We start from the raw sequence: 19,237 nt of genomic DNA, 5'->3' as shown, positions 1-19,237 counted from the left end.
ACGCTAACTCCAACATAGTCAAAATTAATCTGAGACAGGCCACTGTAGGCATGTTTCATAGCATAGGTGTTGCTGTGGGATGTTATATTCAAGTCAGCCAACTCCTTGCACAAAGTATTTTTGTAAAGCAGTTACTCAGCTTTCTCCCACTGATTATGATTACTGCAAATCTTATCTGGGCTTTTCTAAAAGATAGGTTTTGGCCATTTGTATAATGATGAAATGCTGGCATCAATTGTGACAGTTCTTTCCCTTTTATTTCATTTTCTTCCAGCCTTTCAGCTATGACTGTAGGGGTAGTACAAAACCTGCGGGGCTTTGCCCTAAGTCATCCACCACTGCTGGTCTTCAGCTCGTGTCTTTTGGCCTTTGGAGTCACAATGATTGTCCTGGCCTACATTATTGGAGGCACAGAGCTGCCCAATCCAGACATCGACATGGTGACCAGTATAATATATATATATATATATTCTTTTTTCTAAGAGTCAACTCGACCATGCAAAGAGCTCAGGTCTCTTAGTAAAAACACAGTAGTGCATGCACAGCAGCGCCTTATGTGCATTTTCTCAACAGCTGCTTGTACTGTTTGCAAGCTTATATGCTGCAGGCACTGTGGCTCAGGGTGCATTCCATTTAGGCTTGGAAGAAATGTGCTGCATCACCAGAGCTATGCCATTGAGCTGTTGGTATACCAGTAGAGCTAATTTAACCCCTTCACTGCCCATGACAAGGTAACTCAGCATCACAATGAGCATACTCTGGTGCCAATGACGAATTCACTGGTGAACTTTGCATAATTTTTGCACACATGCGTATGTGCAGTTTCTTGTAATTTTGACAAATAAATAATGGGCTATGACTTTTGCTATTTTTTCAACAATACCAGTAAAAATGGAATAAGCACTACTGGTACCATATTTTAGAAAAAAAAAATTATATCAATATGAGCAGGTCTAAAAAAAAGTTCTGCACTTTCAAATGTTTTTTCTTTTTTTTTTAATTTGGCACAGCAGTTAAGAGATTTTGTTGTCATGAGTGCTCATGCAGCAGTCTTCATGCAGTGGTTTTTGTTAAGCTAAAGATTTTGCTGAGTAGTATGCTTTCCTGTGAAATTTTGTTGTGTAGTGTGCTTTGTAGTAATTGTCAAAAGTCTTAATTACTTCCATTATACTTCCAATTCTTTTCATTCAGCCTTGTTTTATGTTCACACTTGTTGTCGAAGCAGGCAAAAGAGAAAAAAAATCCCCTAGAAATCCTAACGCGTTTCTACCTGAGCAGGTGGAAAACTAGACGGTGAGCCAGATCACTCTGGAACCAAATTTGTTGCCTGGGTGAAAGCGTTTCCACATTGCCTGAAGCTGCACCAGCATGTAAACATTTAACATGGCACCCAAAGTGTCAGCGGCAATGCTAGTCGGCGCAATCATAAATTACCCTGTGCTGTGCGATAAAACACACAGCCTCTACAAGAACACCTTACACAAGAGTGACATTTGAGCAAAAATTGCTGAGGAGCTGGGGATTAGCAGAAGGTGCCTCAGCAAAGTGCAGCAGTGCCCCAACTTCTTGAGCTTTTGCAGAGCCGGGCAAATATATCGCCACCACTTACTGCTTCTTCAGCATTAATTCTTCATTAATCTGCTTCTTCAGCTGCTCCTTATGCATATCTGAAAACAACAGGCTAAGTAGATTGAAACTATTTATTTGTCTTCGATATTCATCATTAAAATCAGCGTGGGTGAAGTTGCATGCAATCACTCCTTTTGATAACCAATGGATCAGTGGATGAACATATTGTCTGAAATGGCATAGTATATGGTGTTGCGCTTCTAAGCCTGAGGGCTCAGGATCGAATCCCCGTCCAGCCATATTTCGATGGGGGTGAAATGCAATAACATCTGTGTAGCATGCATTTGGTGTATGTTAAGAACCCCAGGTGGTGAAAATTAGTACGGAGTCCCCCATTACAATGTACCTCATTATCATATCGTGGTTTTGGCACACAAAGCCCCACAATTAAAAAAAAATTAAATAAAAAATGGTGTGGTGACAAGTGTGCTCACAGTAGGTGAATTTGAGGAAACAAATGTGGACATGTTGGACATGTGTGGAAAACAATTTCCACCCGCTTTCACATTTTCACTCTCTTTTTGCTTACCAAGTGAATGAAGCCTTACACAAACTTTTGCACTCCTTTTGGAAATATTCACATAAGGTGAGGGTTGCCACATTGGAGTCAGATTTCCTGCTTACAAATCACGGCTGGAGATAAAATGGAGTCAAATGGATCAAAGTGAAAACCCAACACTGTGGTGATAATGATAGTATGTATAAGAGGGTAGAGCTTATTTGTAGTAAAAAATAAACCAAAGTGTAAATTAATTTTATACATAATTTCCCAACTTATAAATGCATATCTTCCAGTGGATTGGTACCTTTTTTATACCGTTATCATAAATAGAAGTAGGTTGTGTCAGCAGCCGGTTGCTCACTTACTCCTCCACTGCATTGTCATCGAATTACTGCCCTCTCAAAGCTTCTTTGAGTGGCCCAAAGAGATTAAAGTCAGAGGGCGATAAGATAGGGCTATTGGGAGGATGTTCCAGTCGTTTCCAACACATCTCTCATAATTTTACCTGTGACAGCGGCAATGTGGGGTCTAGTGTTGTAATATAGAAGAATCACTTTATGTGTTGGTTAATCACACCTTTTATAGTGATAAGCAGCTTATCCTCACTCAAAAGTTCACAGCATTTATGGTGCAGTGATTGTGCAAGAACTAAATATGCAAAATGCTTCGCTGGTCCCAAAAAACAGTTGCAGACACCTTGCCAGCTGACAGCCGACCCTTGGCTTTGACAGGGGCTACATCACCTTCTTTCTCCACTCCATGCTTGCTTGTTTCGAATCAAGCATGTAGTAGTGTACCCAAGTTTCATCCTAGGTAATCATGCTATTCCAAAAACGCATTCCTTTTTGCTCAGATCGCGCTGGGAGCTGCTGACACATGTGCAAACAGGCCAACTTGTGTTCTGCTGTCAAAAGACATGGTACACATTGTGCTCTCGCTTTCTGGAGTCCTAGGTCCTTTGTGATAATGTATAAAGTGCTTTCATAATTTATACCTATCTTAGAAGAAATTTTAGAAACACTCAAATGTTGGTCGCCCTTCAGAATATCATGAATAACTCAAATGTACTACTCCATAATGCTTATCTGGGGTGATGATTATGGTCCTTGTTTTCAACCTCTTCAACGGCTTTCATGAATTCCTAATGCCAGGTGAACACATGTGGCTTTGACAATGTTTGATCCGTGCTGTCAATTGTCGAGTTTCGGTCGGTTTTACATCCTCATGACAAGAAACTGTTGCGCAGTCAACAAATACTTCTTTGTCAAACATTGTATGATTGACTACTGAAGGAGTGTACGAGACCGGCCAACTGCTCACGTGATTCCTCACTCGCCTACCTAACACGTCATCAAGCAGCAGTGCGCGTAAATTGATAGAATGCACTCTGCAATAAAAGTCTCATTTATATTTGATCCACCCTTGTATGCCATCACTGCATCTTGTGCTTCTCTTCTTCGTGTACCTGTGCTGTTGCTAAAGTAGACCTATGACAGGGGTCTTGATTACTGCTGGAAAAATATGCAAGATATAAATTGTTCTTCACTGGTGTTGTCAGAGCTTTTTGTTTATTTATTTCTTGCCCTTTCTAGGATTGGAATGTGTTTCTCACACATCTCTCTGAGTTGCACTACTGTGTCGGACCTCAATCAAATCCTGGGAATGAAGGGCTACAGTTTGGAGGTGGAAAGCGTTCTGTGCCACCACTTGCTACTTCTAATGTAACTGCTGATGTGCCCGGTGTAAAGGCTGTGGACAGGGCGAAGAGCCTGAGTGCACTGCTTCCAGACTTGGGCTCCGGTGACCCCAAAGATGACAGCCCCAATGTCACAGTCGCCGTAGCAGTGCCAGCGACTTTCTTTCGGGAGGCCCTGTCCAGCCCCGTGTTTTGGCATGGCAATGCTCGGGGGTACATGCTAGGTTTTTCAGGTGAGAATTTATTTTTCAGCTCAGTGCAGTAATCAGTTTTAATTTTCACATTTCAGGTAACTGTTGTAAAGAGCTTTTGTTATTTTTAATCTTTGTTTTGGTGAATAGCATTGGTGCATAAGTGTATCACAGACTCTGACCATCGTGTGTGTCTGCTAAACGGGGAAGCAGAACCTCAGGAGAATTGAGGGTTATACAGGGAGTGCTAGTGTTAGTGGATGCAAGTCAGTCAAGTTTCCCCACACCATGTACGAACACATCATTTTGTAGTAAACAGTGCAAGCAAAAATATGGGAGAGAATAAGTATAAACCACAGTTTGGTACTCCCAGATAAACTGTTGAGTACACCTTGCAAACGTGCAAAGCTGTTTTCACTATACATTATTTTTTTACATAACCTTGTATACTTAGTTTATATTGTCTCTAGAAGTGAAGTTTTCGAGTGAATGCGAATATGTAACCAGATTCCAACCTTATGGCAATGGAATGCGCTTGTGCAGTGTCATGGAGATAAATTAATAAATAATAATAATATTTGGGGTTTTACGTGCCAAAACCACTTTCTGATTATGAGGCACGCCGTAGTGGAGGACTCCGGAAATTTTGACCACCTGGGGTTCTTTAACGTGCACCTAAATCTAAGCACACGGGTGTTTTCGCATTTCGCCCCCATCGAAATGCGGCCGCCGTGGCCGGGATTCTGGAGATAAATTAAAGATATTATGTTGAGAAAAACAGAAATACATGAACGAAATCAACATATTTGCATTAAACTTGATGCAGAACTACAATATAGCTGGACCATGAAATTTTTTTTTCTTAAAATGCTCCTGTCAGTTGGCACACGCTCCTAAACCTGAGCCCAAAACTTCGTACACATTCCACTTTTTCGTTATGAATTCGGGTTATCACCTGATTTTGTAGGCCTTGAGGTTGTTCTTGGTCATGCAGTATTTTTTAAAGCAAACCTTTCTTTGCATATCTCCTTAAGATTTGTCATGTCATTGTAATCATAAAGGCGGTGGTTGTTGTCAGCTGTCTCTCATAGTAGAAGCTGTTGCTGTCATGGATATAATCACTTTTGCAAGGTTTTGCATGACTCGGCACTGGAAGCTTTGATGTGTAGACCCGAGAGCATTTCTGGAGCTCTGCTAAGCTCTCTGGCTTCGCACAGTGTCATTCCTAGAACTCTTTGGCCGAGTCCTATGAAATCTTGTGAAGATGATAGTATCACCGATAGGGATCACTTGAGAATATTGCCCTACTTTTGCCCGGCAAGGTGCGCCACTATGACTGATGGACGCATTCATCATGCAAATCTGCTGTGCATTTCTTATCATGATTCACCATATTGTCTTTCCAGCTCATGAAAGCTTCATGTATACTGATTTTCACAATGCGTGGGTTCTACATGACTTAAAAAATATTTTTTCCCCTGTCTTCTCTGCACCCCAGTTGTCTTACATCAAGAACATGCAGTGATACTCACTGGTATCCTCTAGTCAGAAGATATGTAGTAGAACACATTATCATAAAACCAGGCTTGAGACTTAATGGCCCTGTAGATGAGAACCAAATCATAAATTTAGACATACTGCTTTACAGCATTCGCATTGTTGTTGTATAAGAGGCCAGTCTTTGAATACAGGTTCATTTGCAAATCAGCACTGTGCATGTGTGTATGTCTCTTCTTTTTTCCTGTTGTTCTGCACCGCAAGTTACTGAGCATTAACATTCAGCCGAGGCTTCAGAACAGTCACCAACATTTTATCAAATCCACAGTACTCGCTTTCACTGTTTTCTCCATTTTCTTCAATAATGTTTTAGTGCTTCTGCAAAAAAATTTTCTACTATGCTTCGTCGTTTGTTTTAGATTCTTTGGGTTTATCCCAAATGCTACAAATATTGCATTATCTCATAGCCAAACCAACCTGAAACACACACACATGTATCTACATTCACTTCAGTAAAAACTAGATCACTCAACAATCAGCTCTACTTTAGTCTATTTTTCTTGTTCTTTCTGCACTTTTGAAAGGGAACCGACTTGCCCAATTTTTACAATTCTTCCACGCCTGTGATGTCCCTCTCTCTCCCTGTGCAGGGAAACGAGCGAAGGAGCAGCTCCTGCTCACCATGATCCTGTGGCCTCGCATCAACGACACCATGGCAGCCTGTGCTGGGAAGCACTGCCATGTGGATACAGACACCTGCATTATTCTGCAGGGACCTTCGCACCTCCTGCCCAAGACTAAGTAAGCTCAGTAGCTAAGTGAGGTCTTCTACCATTAATTCCCTTAGCACATTGAGAAATTGAGCACATTCTGTGATTATCATAAACAGGACAAATAAAACGCTGTGTTGGCAATTCGTTTGGCCATCTGGTTTGTTTTGCTTTTACGCTGTTTTCTTATCTATGCAAGATGTGCCAATTAATCTTTTACAGATTATCTTCATAAATATAGTCAAACCTTCTGTAACTATCTTTTATCTTTTTACATGTACCATCTGCCCTGTGTATAACCTGCACATGCGTTTACAGCTCTTGGAAAAAAAAAAAGGAAACACTAGTCATTGAATATGGTTGTTAAAGTAAGCAAAGCCTTTTCTGCATTATATTACTGTGCTCTTCTCTGTGTCCTTTATTTTCTTGTCTGGGTGAAGTGTCGCCGTTCTGTGTGGTTGTTGCGTGGCTGCACCTCGCAGTCTAGCGTAAGCTTGACAGCACATATAAGTTATACCACAAAAGCAACTCGGCACTGTTGTTGGCAGAAAACAAAACATCAGAAGCGCTCTTATTTTGCATGTTATGTACCACTCTCACTACTGCTTTTGAAGCATGATGCACCTTCACAACAGTGCCGCTTGTATTCTAATGGAAATGTCTTCATTGTTCAACTGCAACGATGACCTTCTCTGTTTACGTGGCTTTGTGGCAATTCAAGTTGCATTGCCTGCATGTCGTCTTTAAGGTGTAATCATTGTACTGATGCACTGAAAAAGAGAAACACTCAAAAAAAAATTCAGGACTTGTGTTCTGTGTTTGTGTTTCACATGCACTGATAAAATGGACATGCTCCAATGTACCTGATTTGCCCTACTTCTACAACTGAAGGCAAAAGTTATGGATAACTTCTGTTCTAAGATAGAACTTAAACTCTCAACACACTTTTATGCACTCAAAAGTATGTATCATTTATCATAGTTTCAGTTGGCTTACTACTATTATATTGTGGTCCTGCTACCTCATTTCCACTGAGTGCGAACTGGTTAAGCAAAGTGGGTTTTCTCTGCAGCACCATGAAAGTAACGTGGATAGCAGATTTTCTTTTTTAATTATTTCTCGAGCTTGTCAATTTATGTAAAAAATTATTTAATTAACCATTGATACAGTTCTCAGCATTCTGAGCTAACTAACCAACCACTGCGCTGCCAACTATTGGCTTTATTATTCTTACATCGCTTAGCCATTAAGTGCAGTAGCGAGTTGGGCCGCAGGTACATGTTTCCGCAAATCCCACTCATGACAATGAGCCATGATACTGAGTAGTGGTATGTCAGAAGCAAAAATGTTCAAATTCAGTCATAAGTACTTTTTTCAAAACTATTACGTACAGGAGATTGTTCAAGACTTGATGGGGACCCCTCGTATATATTTAAAGCATTATCTAACATAACATTGGTCAAGAAGTGTACAACTAGAAAGAAATTCAACACAATATAATCGAAGTAGCTAAAGAGAACATCGAAGGTTATGAGACTGATGTGGAAAATATTTAAAAGTGTGAAAGTGAAAATATTTAAAAAAGTGTGTTGATTTCACTTTTGAACAGGTTGTCTGAAAAATTGTATGAAGGCACTGAAATTCACATTTTATTTATCTATTTATTTATTTTGTATATACTGCAGTCCAAAGACAAAGCAGGAGAGGCGTAAAATGAATATAGTGTAAGAAAAAAGTGTAAAGCTATACAACTAAATATAGCAACATTTCTGCAAAAATAAAAGCTCACATTTGCTCATGATGGAGCGAGAGGAAATGTAGTGAAGGAAATCAAAGGAGTTTGGCTTTTAAAATTCGATGTTGAATTTGAGGTTACAGTGCTGCATCAATAGAAGTAAATTCAGTCAAGGTAGAATTAGCCCTCGTTGCTTTGGACATGGAGCTGTTGGAGCCAAACAAATTTGTGCTAGCAGCTGCAAAGTATGTAAGTCTTGGGTTTGCTGCACTTTAAGTGCTCGGCATCCTCGCACTATTACTCCAAGCCTGATGTAATATTTCCGTTTTGTCCCGTACCCACAGGCGGCCCCCTAAGTGCTTTCTGGAGGCTGTGCCGCCATCAGTGAGCCGGCAGGTGTTTCTGCAGCGCTCAGCTGCTGACACGGGAGGCCGAATCAACTGCAGTGGTGGCATCTGGACTAGCTTCTTGTACAAGCCTAATCCTGAGCTTACTGTCATGCTCTCTTATGTAAGCAATCACTGTGGCCTAAGAAATGCTTAGACAGCTTGAGTTGGTGCAGTTTCTTTTGATTTACATCACTTTTGAACTGTTAATGTCAAGCTGAATGTGCTCAAAATGAAACACTGAATATACTCTCATGGCAGCTTATACTGTTTCTTACATATTAGATAATGTGATGAGCTTTTTACTCATAGAGTTATTGTAGTCATAAATGCAACGCATGTTTCCATGCTAGGACTTGCCATAAAGAATGGCGAAACTTGTTAGCTGGGAAGATTTGCCATGGTTGCCTTTTCTGCCACTTGTAAAGACCCCACTACAAAGCACACTGTAGGGAATTGAAGACATCCCAATAACTCCACAATAAAAAACGAAAATTTTTGTTAAGAATAAGGTAAGAACACTATTTTAACACTATAATCTTATGTGGCCCACACCACAATTATTACAGTTGCAAAAGGACAAAGAAACCTACACATATAGTCTGCTCACTGCTTATATAACTGCATGTAGCTATATTCAAATATTGATAAAATTAAACCACCAGCATTGTTAACGTAAAACGAAACATATTGACAACCATTTTTGCTGCTGCTTCCTGTTGGTGCACAGAGAGACTCCATGACAATAGGAAGCTGATTTTGCCTCAAGTATTGCTTCACGGCACTTCGACACGTTGCGATCCACCCCGGCAGGTGCCATATCAAAATTATCATTTTGTCTTGTGGGAAAGAAAAAGAAATGAAGGAAATGCGTGTAGTAGCTTACACTTGCGCACAGGCTTGAAATGAAGGCCTCAAAGAAGGTCACCTTGAGTGGTCGCATCACGGGTAGTCTTGCCATGAAGTCGTACCTAAACGCAGTATTTGCATATAATTTGCACTCCCACATTTTATTGAAAATTTCGATATTTTTGCTACAGGTTATATGCAGAAGCGTTCGATGTTCCTTCGGCAGTACTGTAGGCAGAAAAAAGTTTTTAGTCATCGCATTAAAAATAAATGTTGCATTTTATCTTTATACTGGTCTTGGCAAAATGTTCACTGCAGCTTAGAGGAATGAAAGAGACACCAAAGACTGCACAACATTTGAGATACATATATAAGCTTTTATGTTGATTAGTGGTGGCCACTATTTTGTTTTTTCCATTTTTCTCTCTGTTTCTTTTAACAGGGTGATCGCTCTCTAGTGAACCTACATTTGATCCACACCAGCTACTTCCTTTTTTTCGTGGTGATGACGCTGGCCTGCTATGCCATAATTCGTGGCCGCTTCCACAAGGTGACCATGGAGAAGGTGGGAAGACATCCTTAGCATCTTGTTCTGTGTGCTGTGCTTAAATTGTTGTCCCTGGTAGAGAAACTTTATTTTTGAACAACTTTTACTCTGAGTCGTTGCTGTTGAATAGTGCTGAGCCTATTTGCATGCCTAGGTCCATTGACATGTTATAAGAAGGCCACCATTATTGGCAATAGTCTAGGGTGTAGCCCTTGCTGCAGAGCGGTCCAGTTCTTTCACGTATAGGAAAGAAGGGAGGGTGGGATGCTTGAGTGAGTTAAATAGTGTGGAGAGTAGAGTTCCACGGGAAAGCCCAGCTCATATTGTCGGGGGAATACGAAGAGAGATGCATCATTTGGTTACCAGCCCACACCTTCTGTGAGTTCACCGCTCCCAAACTCAATGAGGAAGCCCACTGCGTCAGCGACGTCTCACTTATCGCGCTCGCAAAGACGCTTCCCCTGAAGGAACGGGAGGGGAGGCCTGAAAGGAGAGGGACAGAATGGTTAGATTCTGTGATGTCGCCTGCTTCTACCAAGAGTCGAGGTGCAGATTCCCACATCCTAGCTCCAAATTGGACAGATGTCAGGCAGTTGACTGGAGGCGACTTCGAACCAGAACCTTCACCAACCTGGTACACCTACATTGCATCTACCCCGAACTGTATCCAGATGACTTTTGTAAACTATGGAAGACAGAACATGCCACCCTAGAACACATTCTATGGGAATGCGCACATGTACAGGATAAAAATGCAGTCTCCTCAGAACAGCTTGGGGCGTGGTGGAAAGCCACGCTGATCAGCTCAGATAAGCAAGACCAACTATAGGCCATGCAGTGAGCTCGAGAGGTGGCTACGAGACAGGGTCTTTCTACTGCTCCTGGCAAGGCCTAGGCCTCAATCCGCTGGTTTCTTCAATAAATTTGCTTCATTCACTCACTCACTAGAATGCATCAGCAGTAAGTATGGATTGCATTGGGGTATTTGGCACATACTTCACACGTCGGTTCACCTTGTCTGTTTTCAGTCCGGTGTTAGCATTGTTGGGTAGTGCCTGGCATTAGTGCCTGGCAGATTAGTACAGTGTCCTCTGTAGTATGTGTTTGTAATGGGGATGGTAAGATGATTCTGTTGTGTTTAGAGTCCTTAAGCTTATTACGGTGTTGTTTTGAGGGCAATAGGTCTCTGGCCACCTTATGGGGTTGCTTACCCCCCACCCTCACCTCCCTCGTATAATAGAACATTCCGCCACTCAGCCCTCCACCTCGATACAAGGCAGTGGATGGCAGCGCCGCTTCTCAACAGAAGTGGTCACTGCTGTTCATTGACGCTCCACAATTCTTGAGGAGCGTAGAGTTTTTTTCAGTCAATGGGCGGTGCTGTGCTCAAGTCGTTTGAGTGGAGGATCATTTGAGAATACTGTGGTTAGTGTTGCACAGCTTGGAGTGGGGTGCACCACCAGTTTTTTAATATGGACATAGCGCAGCTTCTGCACTTTTGTGCCCTGTCAGTGCATTTTACTCTCAATTTTACTTATTTCTTCTGTGCCTCTTGGAAGCAGTTGCACCTGCACTTTATGCAAGTTACAGAAAAAAAAGAAACTTTTGCACCATTTCACAGGGTTTTTTTCATATGTTTGGCTCTCTTCACAGTGTGTGCACACTTGTATGGGCACTTGGAAATGCTGCTTCTTTATGCGAGGTGCAGGAAAATATATTGCACTAGTTTATAATGCAGTATAGTGTACAAGGTGCAATGGCTATGAGGAAAAACTTGCCAAGCTTGGAAAAGAATTCATGGTTTTCGAGAAGTAATTGTGTAAATGCAAGGTACATGAATTAAAAATTTTTTTTAATGTATGTTTTGTTTAATTTTCCTTCGCCACAAGATCTGACTTCATGAGTAAGACATTTTAGGGGCCAGTCCACAAACGTCAGGATTAGCCAACGATAATGCCTCAAGAGCTGTTGTGTATCCCACATTGTGAGGGGAAGGATTGGGGGCAGTGCACTTGAGGCGCAGTGGTGCTCACTTTTGTTGAGATTTGTGCTTCCATTCTTCGTTCACCTTTACCATACCAAAACATTGCCTTGCAGTTTGCCACCTTTTTAGCAATCTTTGCTTTCTGTTGGAGGCTTTTCTCTCTGTGCTCTTGTATTTGGTTATGGCGGGCACATGCGTCACACTTACACATTTTGTTTTTAAAAGTGCCCTAAGTTATGCTATGTGAAAACCCATTACATGCATGCGATTACATGGCACTGTTTAGTGAACATCCTTCTGCAGGGTTTCTTGAAATACAAGAAGTGATAGCAGAACTATAGCACTTTCTTGTAATTGGGTGCAGCACTGCATTCACCAACAGTACCTCTTGTAATATGTATCCCTCTACTAATCTGACTGCACTTGCTAGCCACTGAAGGTGATTGGAGAGTTGCGAGTGCATGCGAGAATTTGTGCTATTGTACTGAGCCTTTTCTTTCTCTTTCTTTTTTCTTGTTATGTGTTGAATTACTCTGCTGGTTGTGATAAGTTTCTACATTGGCATTGTCCTTTGGCTTCCCACAAGTAGTTACCATGCAAGAAGAGATATGAGTCGAGATGCACAGCATACAAGAATACTTTGCTCATAAAAGACAAAGTAGATCCCATAGACGTCCACGGGTCACATTGATTGCTTCACCAAGGATAAAATAAAAGCATACACTATAAGCATCTGCTATATTCAACCAGTGGAATGTGCTCGAGCCCTGGAAATCTTACAACTGTTTGTTTTTGTAGATTTTATCTTTTTATATTTAAATTCTGGGTGTAGAAGTGTGCTATAAAGAAGACAGTACACAAAGTTGAGATTTAATTAAGTCTGCTGCATTCTGGTGGTTGAACTTTTGGTGCATGGAGGACACCAACACTGTGAAAACACAGCAGATGCCACCTTGATTCATAAAGAACAGACTAGTGCTGGTACCAGCGGAGTGAACAGTCTTTCTTTTTAAGTTTGTGTGCTCCTCATAACCTCCAAAGTTAGAGTATTCAGCAAATATATGCTTCTGTGCTTCTTAACTAAAATATTCCATTATGTTGAGGGTACTTTTGAGAAAGCGCACATTGGGAGAAGAACTTGTGCTGAGCAGTGCTGCTCGATCCCTACAACAATAGCCGAAGATATTGTGGATCGAACATTTGCTTTCTTGCTTTGATGTAAATGCATTTTCTTGCCTTCTATAAACAGCGGCTGTGTTTGTAAACTAAGAGGCTTAGTGCAGGCAAAAAGTGCAGACAGATATGTTGGCATTTTTCTTCCAGTTTGTTCTTTGCTGATTTAAACAATAATCTTTGCCAGCTAACTCTTAAAAACATGGCTATGTGTGTTGATCTAGTCTTCCGAGAAAATTGACACCAGTAAAGCTTTGTAATTTTTTTTTTTTTGCATGGAATGCTGCATTGTCACAATTTCTGACATTATGCTTGGCAGTGTGTCTATATGAATAGAGTTTAGTTGCTGGGAAGGTTTAGAAACACATGACTGGTTCATGACAGAAGCGTGTTGTGTTCATGGAGCAATATGTTGTATGCGGACCAAGAAAAGTACGCTGGTGTCTTTCTTTTCTTTGTTTGCATGTCTTACATTCAGATTTGCCAATATTGATGCACACGACACTGGCAATGGCATGACACTTTGGGCACGAAGCCATGCTGCACTGTTTTACGTAACATCTTTGAAGCACCCAACACTGCTCTGCGTTGTTGGGAGCAGTGTTGGGTGAAGTGCCCAACACTGCTCTGCTGGCAAGCAGTGGATTCAGTATTAAATGTTGAGGCTGGCCTGTATTTGTTTTCAGCCTGCAGATGGTTGGCTGTATTATATATAATTCTGTGTATAATTCTAGTCCATAACTGCCAGTGGCGTAGGCAAAAAATTATTTCAGGGCGAAGGGGGGGGGGGGGGGGGGGGTTCCGCCAGCAACTACCTCTCCTTCCCTTAATATCTGTGTGTGTGTGTGTGTGTGTGTGTGCGTGTGTGTATTGTACTGTAAAATAAGGAGCTGTGGGGCTGTGGCTATGAGAGAGACAACGACGAGAGAGAAGAAACCTTATTTCGGTGCTCGATCGGCAGTACTACCTCTCGCTACTCTATCGTTCTAGTCGCGAACGCTTACTGCCCAAATAGCTTCGCGACATTTGGTGGAAGTACTGGACCTTTTGGAAACCTGGAACTCCGAAGCCGGACGATCCCTGTCACATCTCCCAAGCCTGAGGAGACTAGTGCTACCGAGCCACCCATGGCACCGCCCCCGGTCGTCTGTCCTGGTGCACCATGCCAACGGGATCCTCCCATATTCAATGCCACTGACGATCATGACGTAGAGGACTGGCTGTCATCGTAAAACTGAGTGGGTGCCCACAACAAATTGACTGAAGCTGACAAGCTTGGTTACATACCATTCTACCTTTCCGGGGTCGCCCATCTTTGGTTCCGCAACCATGAGGCTGACTTTTCCACCTGGACAGCATTCCGAACGACACTTCAAGAAGTCTTCGGTCGCCCTGCTGTGCGAAAACTTTGGGCTGAACAACAGCTTCGCTGTCCCGCCCAACAAAAGGGCAAAACCTTTACCAGCTACATTGAAAGTGTAGTTGACATTTGTCGGTGTATCAACCCAGATATGACCGAAGATGACAAGGTCAAGAACATCTTTAAAGGCATAGAAGATGACGCCTTCCAAATGCTCTTTGCAAAGAATCCTCAGACGGTCAACCACCTCATAATGCTTTGCCAGAGCTATAAGGAGCTACGCAAACAACGGCTTTCTACGCGCCGAGCTCTCGCTCCGGACGCCGTGCTTTCAGCTCTGAGTGGTGTCAGTACTACTCCTTGCAGTTCAGCAATCTTCGAGCAAAACAAGCAATTTGTACGAGAAGTGGCATGCCAACTCTCTCTTCTGCCAGTCATTTCAGCCTCAGAGTCGCCCTTGTCTCCCGATCTCCATCAGGTAATACAAGAACAAGTCACTAATGCCGTGCCACTTGCTCATCAACCACCTCCTGCGCCTGTTCCACTTACGTACGTTGCCACTGTCGCGAATCTAAGGCCTCCGTCTGGAGCTATTCAATCAAGACTTATCAGCGCCTTTCCCTCACCTCCGCAAGCAGCTGCAACATATGCACCTACAAGCAGCTACTGGCTGCCACAACAGCCCGTGTGGCCACCTCACCAATATTTCCATCAGTCTCCGCCCGCTGTTCTCAATCCATGGCGCACCCATGACAACCGGCCTATCTGTTATTGGTGCAGCCTACCTGGGCATGTAGCACGGCTTTGCCGCCAGCGCGGATGGTATCCTTCGGATTCTCCGAGGGCACAAAACAATGGGTTCGACTCTCCGTCCCGTTCCGCTACTGCCGGTCAGCCCTTCGAAGCCTCGCCTCCTTCTTCCCGAACCTTCAATACCCGTCGGTCTTCGTCTCCCCGTCGGCGTTCTCTGTCGCCGCTTATTCGTTGCCCTGAAGCTATCCGAGAGGAAAACTAAGGACCGCAGTTCCGGAGACAAGAACTGTGATCTCAACGAACTCCTCAAGACCTCATTTATTTCCTGCGAGCATCCATGAAGTTTATGCAGAAGACATTGCCGTTCATGCGCTTGTACACACGGGAGCAGCAATAAAAATGATTTCGGACCAGCTTCGTCTAAACCTTAGAAAAGTCGCGACGCCATATTCTGCCATTTCATTACGTACAGCAAGTGCTGCGCCGATTGAACCCTTAAGGAAGTGTACTGTGCGTGTTGTTATAAGTGGCACTTTATACGCTACTCCCATACCTCCCATCCCTTGCTGCTCCCATGCCATGATTTTAGGATGGGACTTTCTGTCCTCTCATCATGCCGTTATAGATTGTGCCCGTGCTGAACTTGTGCTGTCGCCATTCAACCACAACGTTTTTGAAGATACTGATGACGCTTCCGGTCAGGTGTTCGTCACCGCCAACACCGAGATTCCTCCATACTTTGCCGCACTTGTACCCGTTTCCTGTGTTGGGTTTTCTGACTCCACAGGTCTTTTTATGCCGTCTAAGCTCGTTGCTCGCCGACATCCCTTCTTGCTTCCTTTTGCCCTTCGACAAGGTTCCAGTGCACTTTATGTATCAAACCTGTTTCCTTCCTTTACGATGTGCCTGACGACCCGGCTTTTCCTCCGGTTGACGCTCTGGCCCTTCAAGTTTCTCCTCCCACACCGCCGTGTGACCCAACATTTTCCCAGTATATTGATCCCAACCTCACTCCAGCGCAGCACGCCTAGATCGTTGATCTCCTAGACCGCTTTCGCAAGTCATTCGACCTACAACAATGTCTCTTAGGCCGTACTTCCACTGTTGTCCATCACATTGACACTGGCAACCATGCGCCTTTACGCCACAGGCCGTATCGTGTATCTGCCACGGAGTGTAGCGTCATCGCTGAGCAAGTTGGAGACATGCTCCAACACGGTGTCATACAACCTTCGCACAGTCCCTGGGCTTCTCCTGTAGTGCTGGTCAAAAAGAAAGATGGCACAATCCGCTTTTGCATGGACAACCGGTGACTCAATAAGATCACCCGCAAGGACATTTATCCGCTACCCTGTATTGACAACACGCTAGACTGCCTCCAAGGCTCTGAATTCTTGTCATCTTTAGACTTACCATCCGAGTACTGGAAAGTGCCAGTGGCTGAGTCAGACTGTCCAAAAACTGCCTTCATCACTCCTGACGGTTTATTTGATATCACTGTGATGCCATTTGGCCTGTGTAACGCGCCTGCCACATTTGAAAGAATGATGGACAACATCTAGCACGGCCTCAAATGGCAGATATGCCTGTGTTGTCTGGACGACATTGTTATCTTTTCACCAGACTTTCCTTCCCACTTACTTCTACTTGAATGCGTCCTCAAGTGCATCGCCAATGCTGGCTTCCAGCTTAACTTGAAGAAGGGTCGTTTCGCTGCCCGGCAGCTGGTCATCCTCGGCCATGTCGTGTCGAAAGAAGGTGTACTCCCTGATCCGGCGAAACTACAAGCTGTTGCCAAGTTTCCGCAGACCAATGACCTTGAAAGAACTGCGCAGCTTCACTGGGTTAGCGTCATACTTCCGTTGTTTCATCCGCAATTTTGCCACCATAATAGCAGCTTTAATGCAGCTTCTTCGTGGTGGCCACAACCTTTCGACCTGGTCACCGGATTGCGATGACGCATTCACAAAGCTGCGTTGTCTCTTGACGTCACCACCAATCCTGCGCCATTTCGACCCAAGCGCTCCAACTGTAATACACACAGATGCCAGTGGCGTTGGCCTTGGTGTCGTTCTTGCTCAGAGAAAGGCTGGCTTCGATGAGCACGTCGTTGCCTTCGCCAGTCGTGAACTCACTAAACCTGAATCGAACTATTCTATAACAGAAAAAGAATGCCTGGCTATAATTTGTTGGGCCATCACCAAATTCCATCCGTATCTCTATGGCCGCCCATTTGACGTGATAACTGATCACCATTCGCTGTGCTGGCTGTCGTTTTTAAAAGAACCATCTGGTCATCTTGCTCGATGGGCCCTTCGACTGCAGGAGTACGACATTCAAGTGCTGTACCGTTCTGGCCGAAAACACTCGGATGCGGATGCCTTGTCACGTTCGCCACTAACAGACGAGGTTAGCTCCCCGAAGGCCTGATTGTCCGAGTCTTCCCTTGCTGCCATGGACATTCTTCTGGAGCAGAAGAAAGACCCATGGATTGTGTCCATGCTGAGTTTCTTGTCCACCCCATCGACACCCACTACCAATGGTGCGTTACATCGCCAAGCACATCACTTCTCCATTCGCGACAGGCTCTTGTACCGTTGTAACTACCGCCCGGACGACCACAAATGGTTGCTTGTCATCCCTCGGCATCTGCGTTCGGATATTTGTGCGGTGTTCCACGACGATCCCCAGTGCGCGCATGCAGGTGTACTGAAGACATACATGCATCTACGCCTTCATTACTACTGGCGGGAGATGTATCGATTCATCCATCATTATGTCCGCTCCTGTCTCGTATGCCAAAGCTGCAAAGATCCCCCTCGTCGTTCAGCCGCCCCATTGCAGCCTTTGCCTTGCCCAGTACGTGCTTTTGATCGAGTAGGCATCGACATTTATGGACCTCTGCCAAGCACATCAGATGGCAATTGCTGGGTAATCGTGGCCATCGACCATCTTGCGCACTATGCGGAAACTTCCCCTTTGTCCAGCGCTTCTGCACGTGACGTCGCCTGGTTTCTCCTGCGCCACATCATCCTTCGCCACAGAGCTCCGAGGGAATTACTCAGTGACAGAGGCTGCGTCTCCCTCTCCGATGTCATCGAGGCTCTCCTCAAATAATGCCGCATCATTCATCGCACCACTACTGCGTATCATCCGCAGCCTAATGGCATGACCGAGCGCTTTAATCTCACTCTTGGCGACATGATGGCCATGTACGTTGCATCCAACCAAACCAAATGGGACCATGTTCTACCTTTTCTGACCTACGCTTACAATACCGCCACGCAGACTGCTATGGGATTTTCGCCCTTCTTTCTCCTGTACGGACATGAACGTTTTTCCACAATAGATACTATCCTTCCGTACTGCCCTGACACCACGGAAACGACTACCTTATCCGAAGCTTCTGCACACGCAGAAGAGTGTCGCAACCTTCCCGTATATTTATATCAGAAGACCAGCACCGCCAAAAGCGCCATCGAGAAACTTCCCATGCTCCTATATCCTATGCTCCTGGCCCGCTAGTGTGGCTTTGGGTTCCAGCCCCTACCCCTGGTCTGTCACCAAAACTTGCATCGAAGTACCAGGGCCTATACTGCATGATCAACCAAACCTCTCCAGTCAACTATATCGTGGAACCCCTCGAGCTACCTTAGGATCATCACCGTCGAAGACGCAAAATTGTGCATGTCCAGCGTCTCAAGCCCTACTATGAACCGCCTGTGTTGTCCTGCCCGTAGGTCGCCGGGACGGCTGCCCTTTCCGCGGGGGAGATAACTGTACTGTAAAATAAGGAGCAGTGGGGCTGTGGTTATGAGAAAGACAATGTTATTTTGGTGCTCAATCAGCGGTACTACCTCTCGCTGCTCTATCGTTCTGGTCGCGAACGCTTACTGCCCAAAGAGCTTCGCGACTACACACACACACACACACACACACACACACACACACACACACACACACACACACACACACACACACACACACACACACACACACACACACACACACACACACACACGCACGCACGCACGCACACACACGCACTCACACAAACACACATCATCAGCCTGTTTTATGTCCACTGTAGGACGAAGGCCTCTCCCTGCGATCTCCAGTTACCCCTGTCCTGTGTTAACTGATTCCAACTAGCGCCCGGGAATTT

At 44.2% G+C, this 19,237-nt stretch overlaps 1 protein-coding gene across 2 annotated transcripts in view; it reads left to right on the top strand.

Annotated features, from left to right (window-relative positions):
• The window catches only part of LOC142575284 (transmembrane protein 248-like), a 29,107-nt gene that overhangs the window by 1,952 nt on the left and 7,918 nt on the right, over nucleotides 1–19,237 (top strand). For both annotated transcript variants that reach the window (XM_075684519.1, XM_075684518.1), the window contains exons 2-6: nucleotides 275–440; nucleotides 3,724–4,060; nucleotides 6,166–6,316; nucleotides 8,365–8,530; nucleotides 9,698–9,820. In XM_075684519.1, the coding sequence (XP_075540634.1) occupies nucleotides 285–440; nucleotides 3,724–4,060; nucleotides 6,166–6,316; nucleotides 8,365–8,530; nucleotides 9,698–9,820 (933 nt within the window). In that variant the 5' untranslated portion in view covers nucleotides 275–284. The remainder of the gene's footprint in view (nucleotides 1–274; nucleotides 441–3,723; nucleotides 4,061–6,165; nucleotides 6,317–8,364; nucleotides 8,531–9,697; nucleotides 9,821–19,237) is intronic.

Source organism: Dermacentor variabilis, chromosome 3 (genome assembly GCF_050947875.1).
Source record: "Dermacentor variabilis isolate Ectoservices chromosome 3, ASM5094787v1, whole genome shotgun sequence".
Lineage (NCBI taxonomy): Eukaryota > Metazoa > Arthropoda > Arachnida > Ixodida > Ixodidae > Dermacentor > Dermacentor variabilis.
This window is presented reverse-complemented; position numbering and strand designations above follow the sequence as displayed.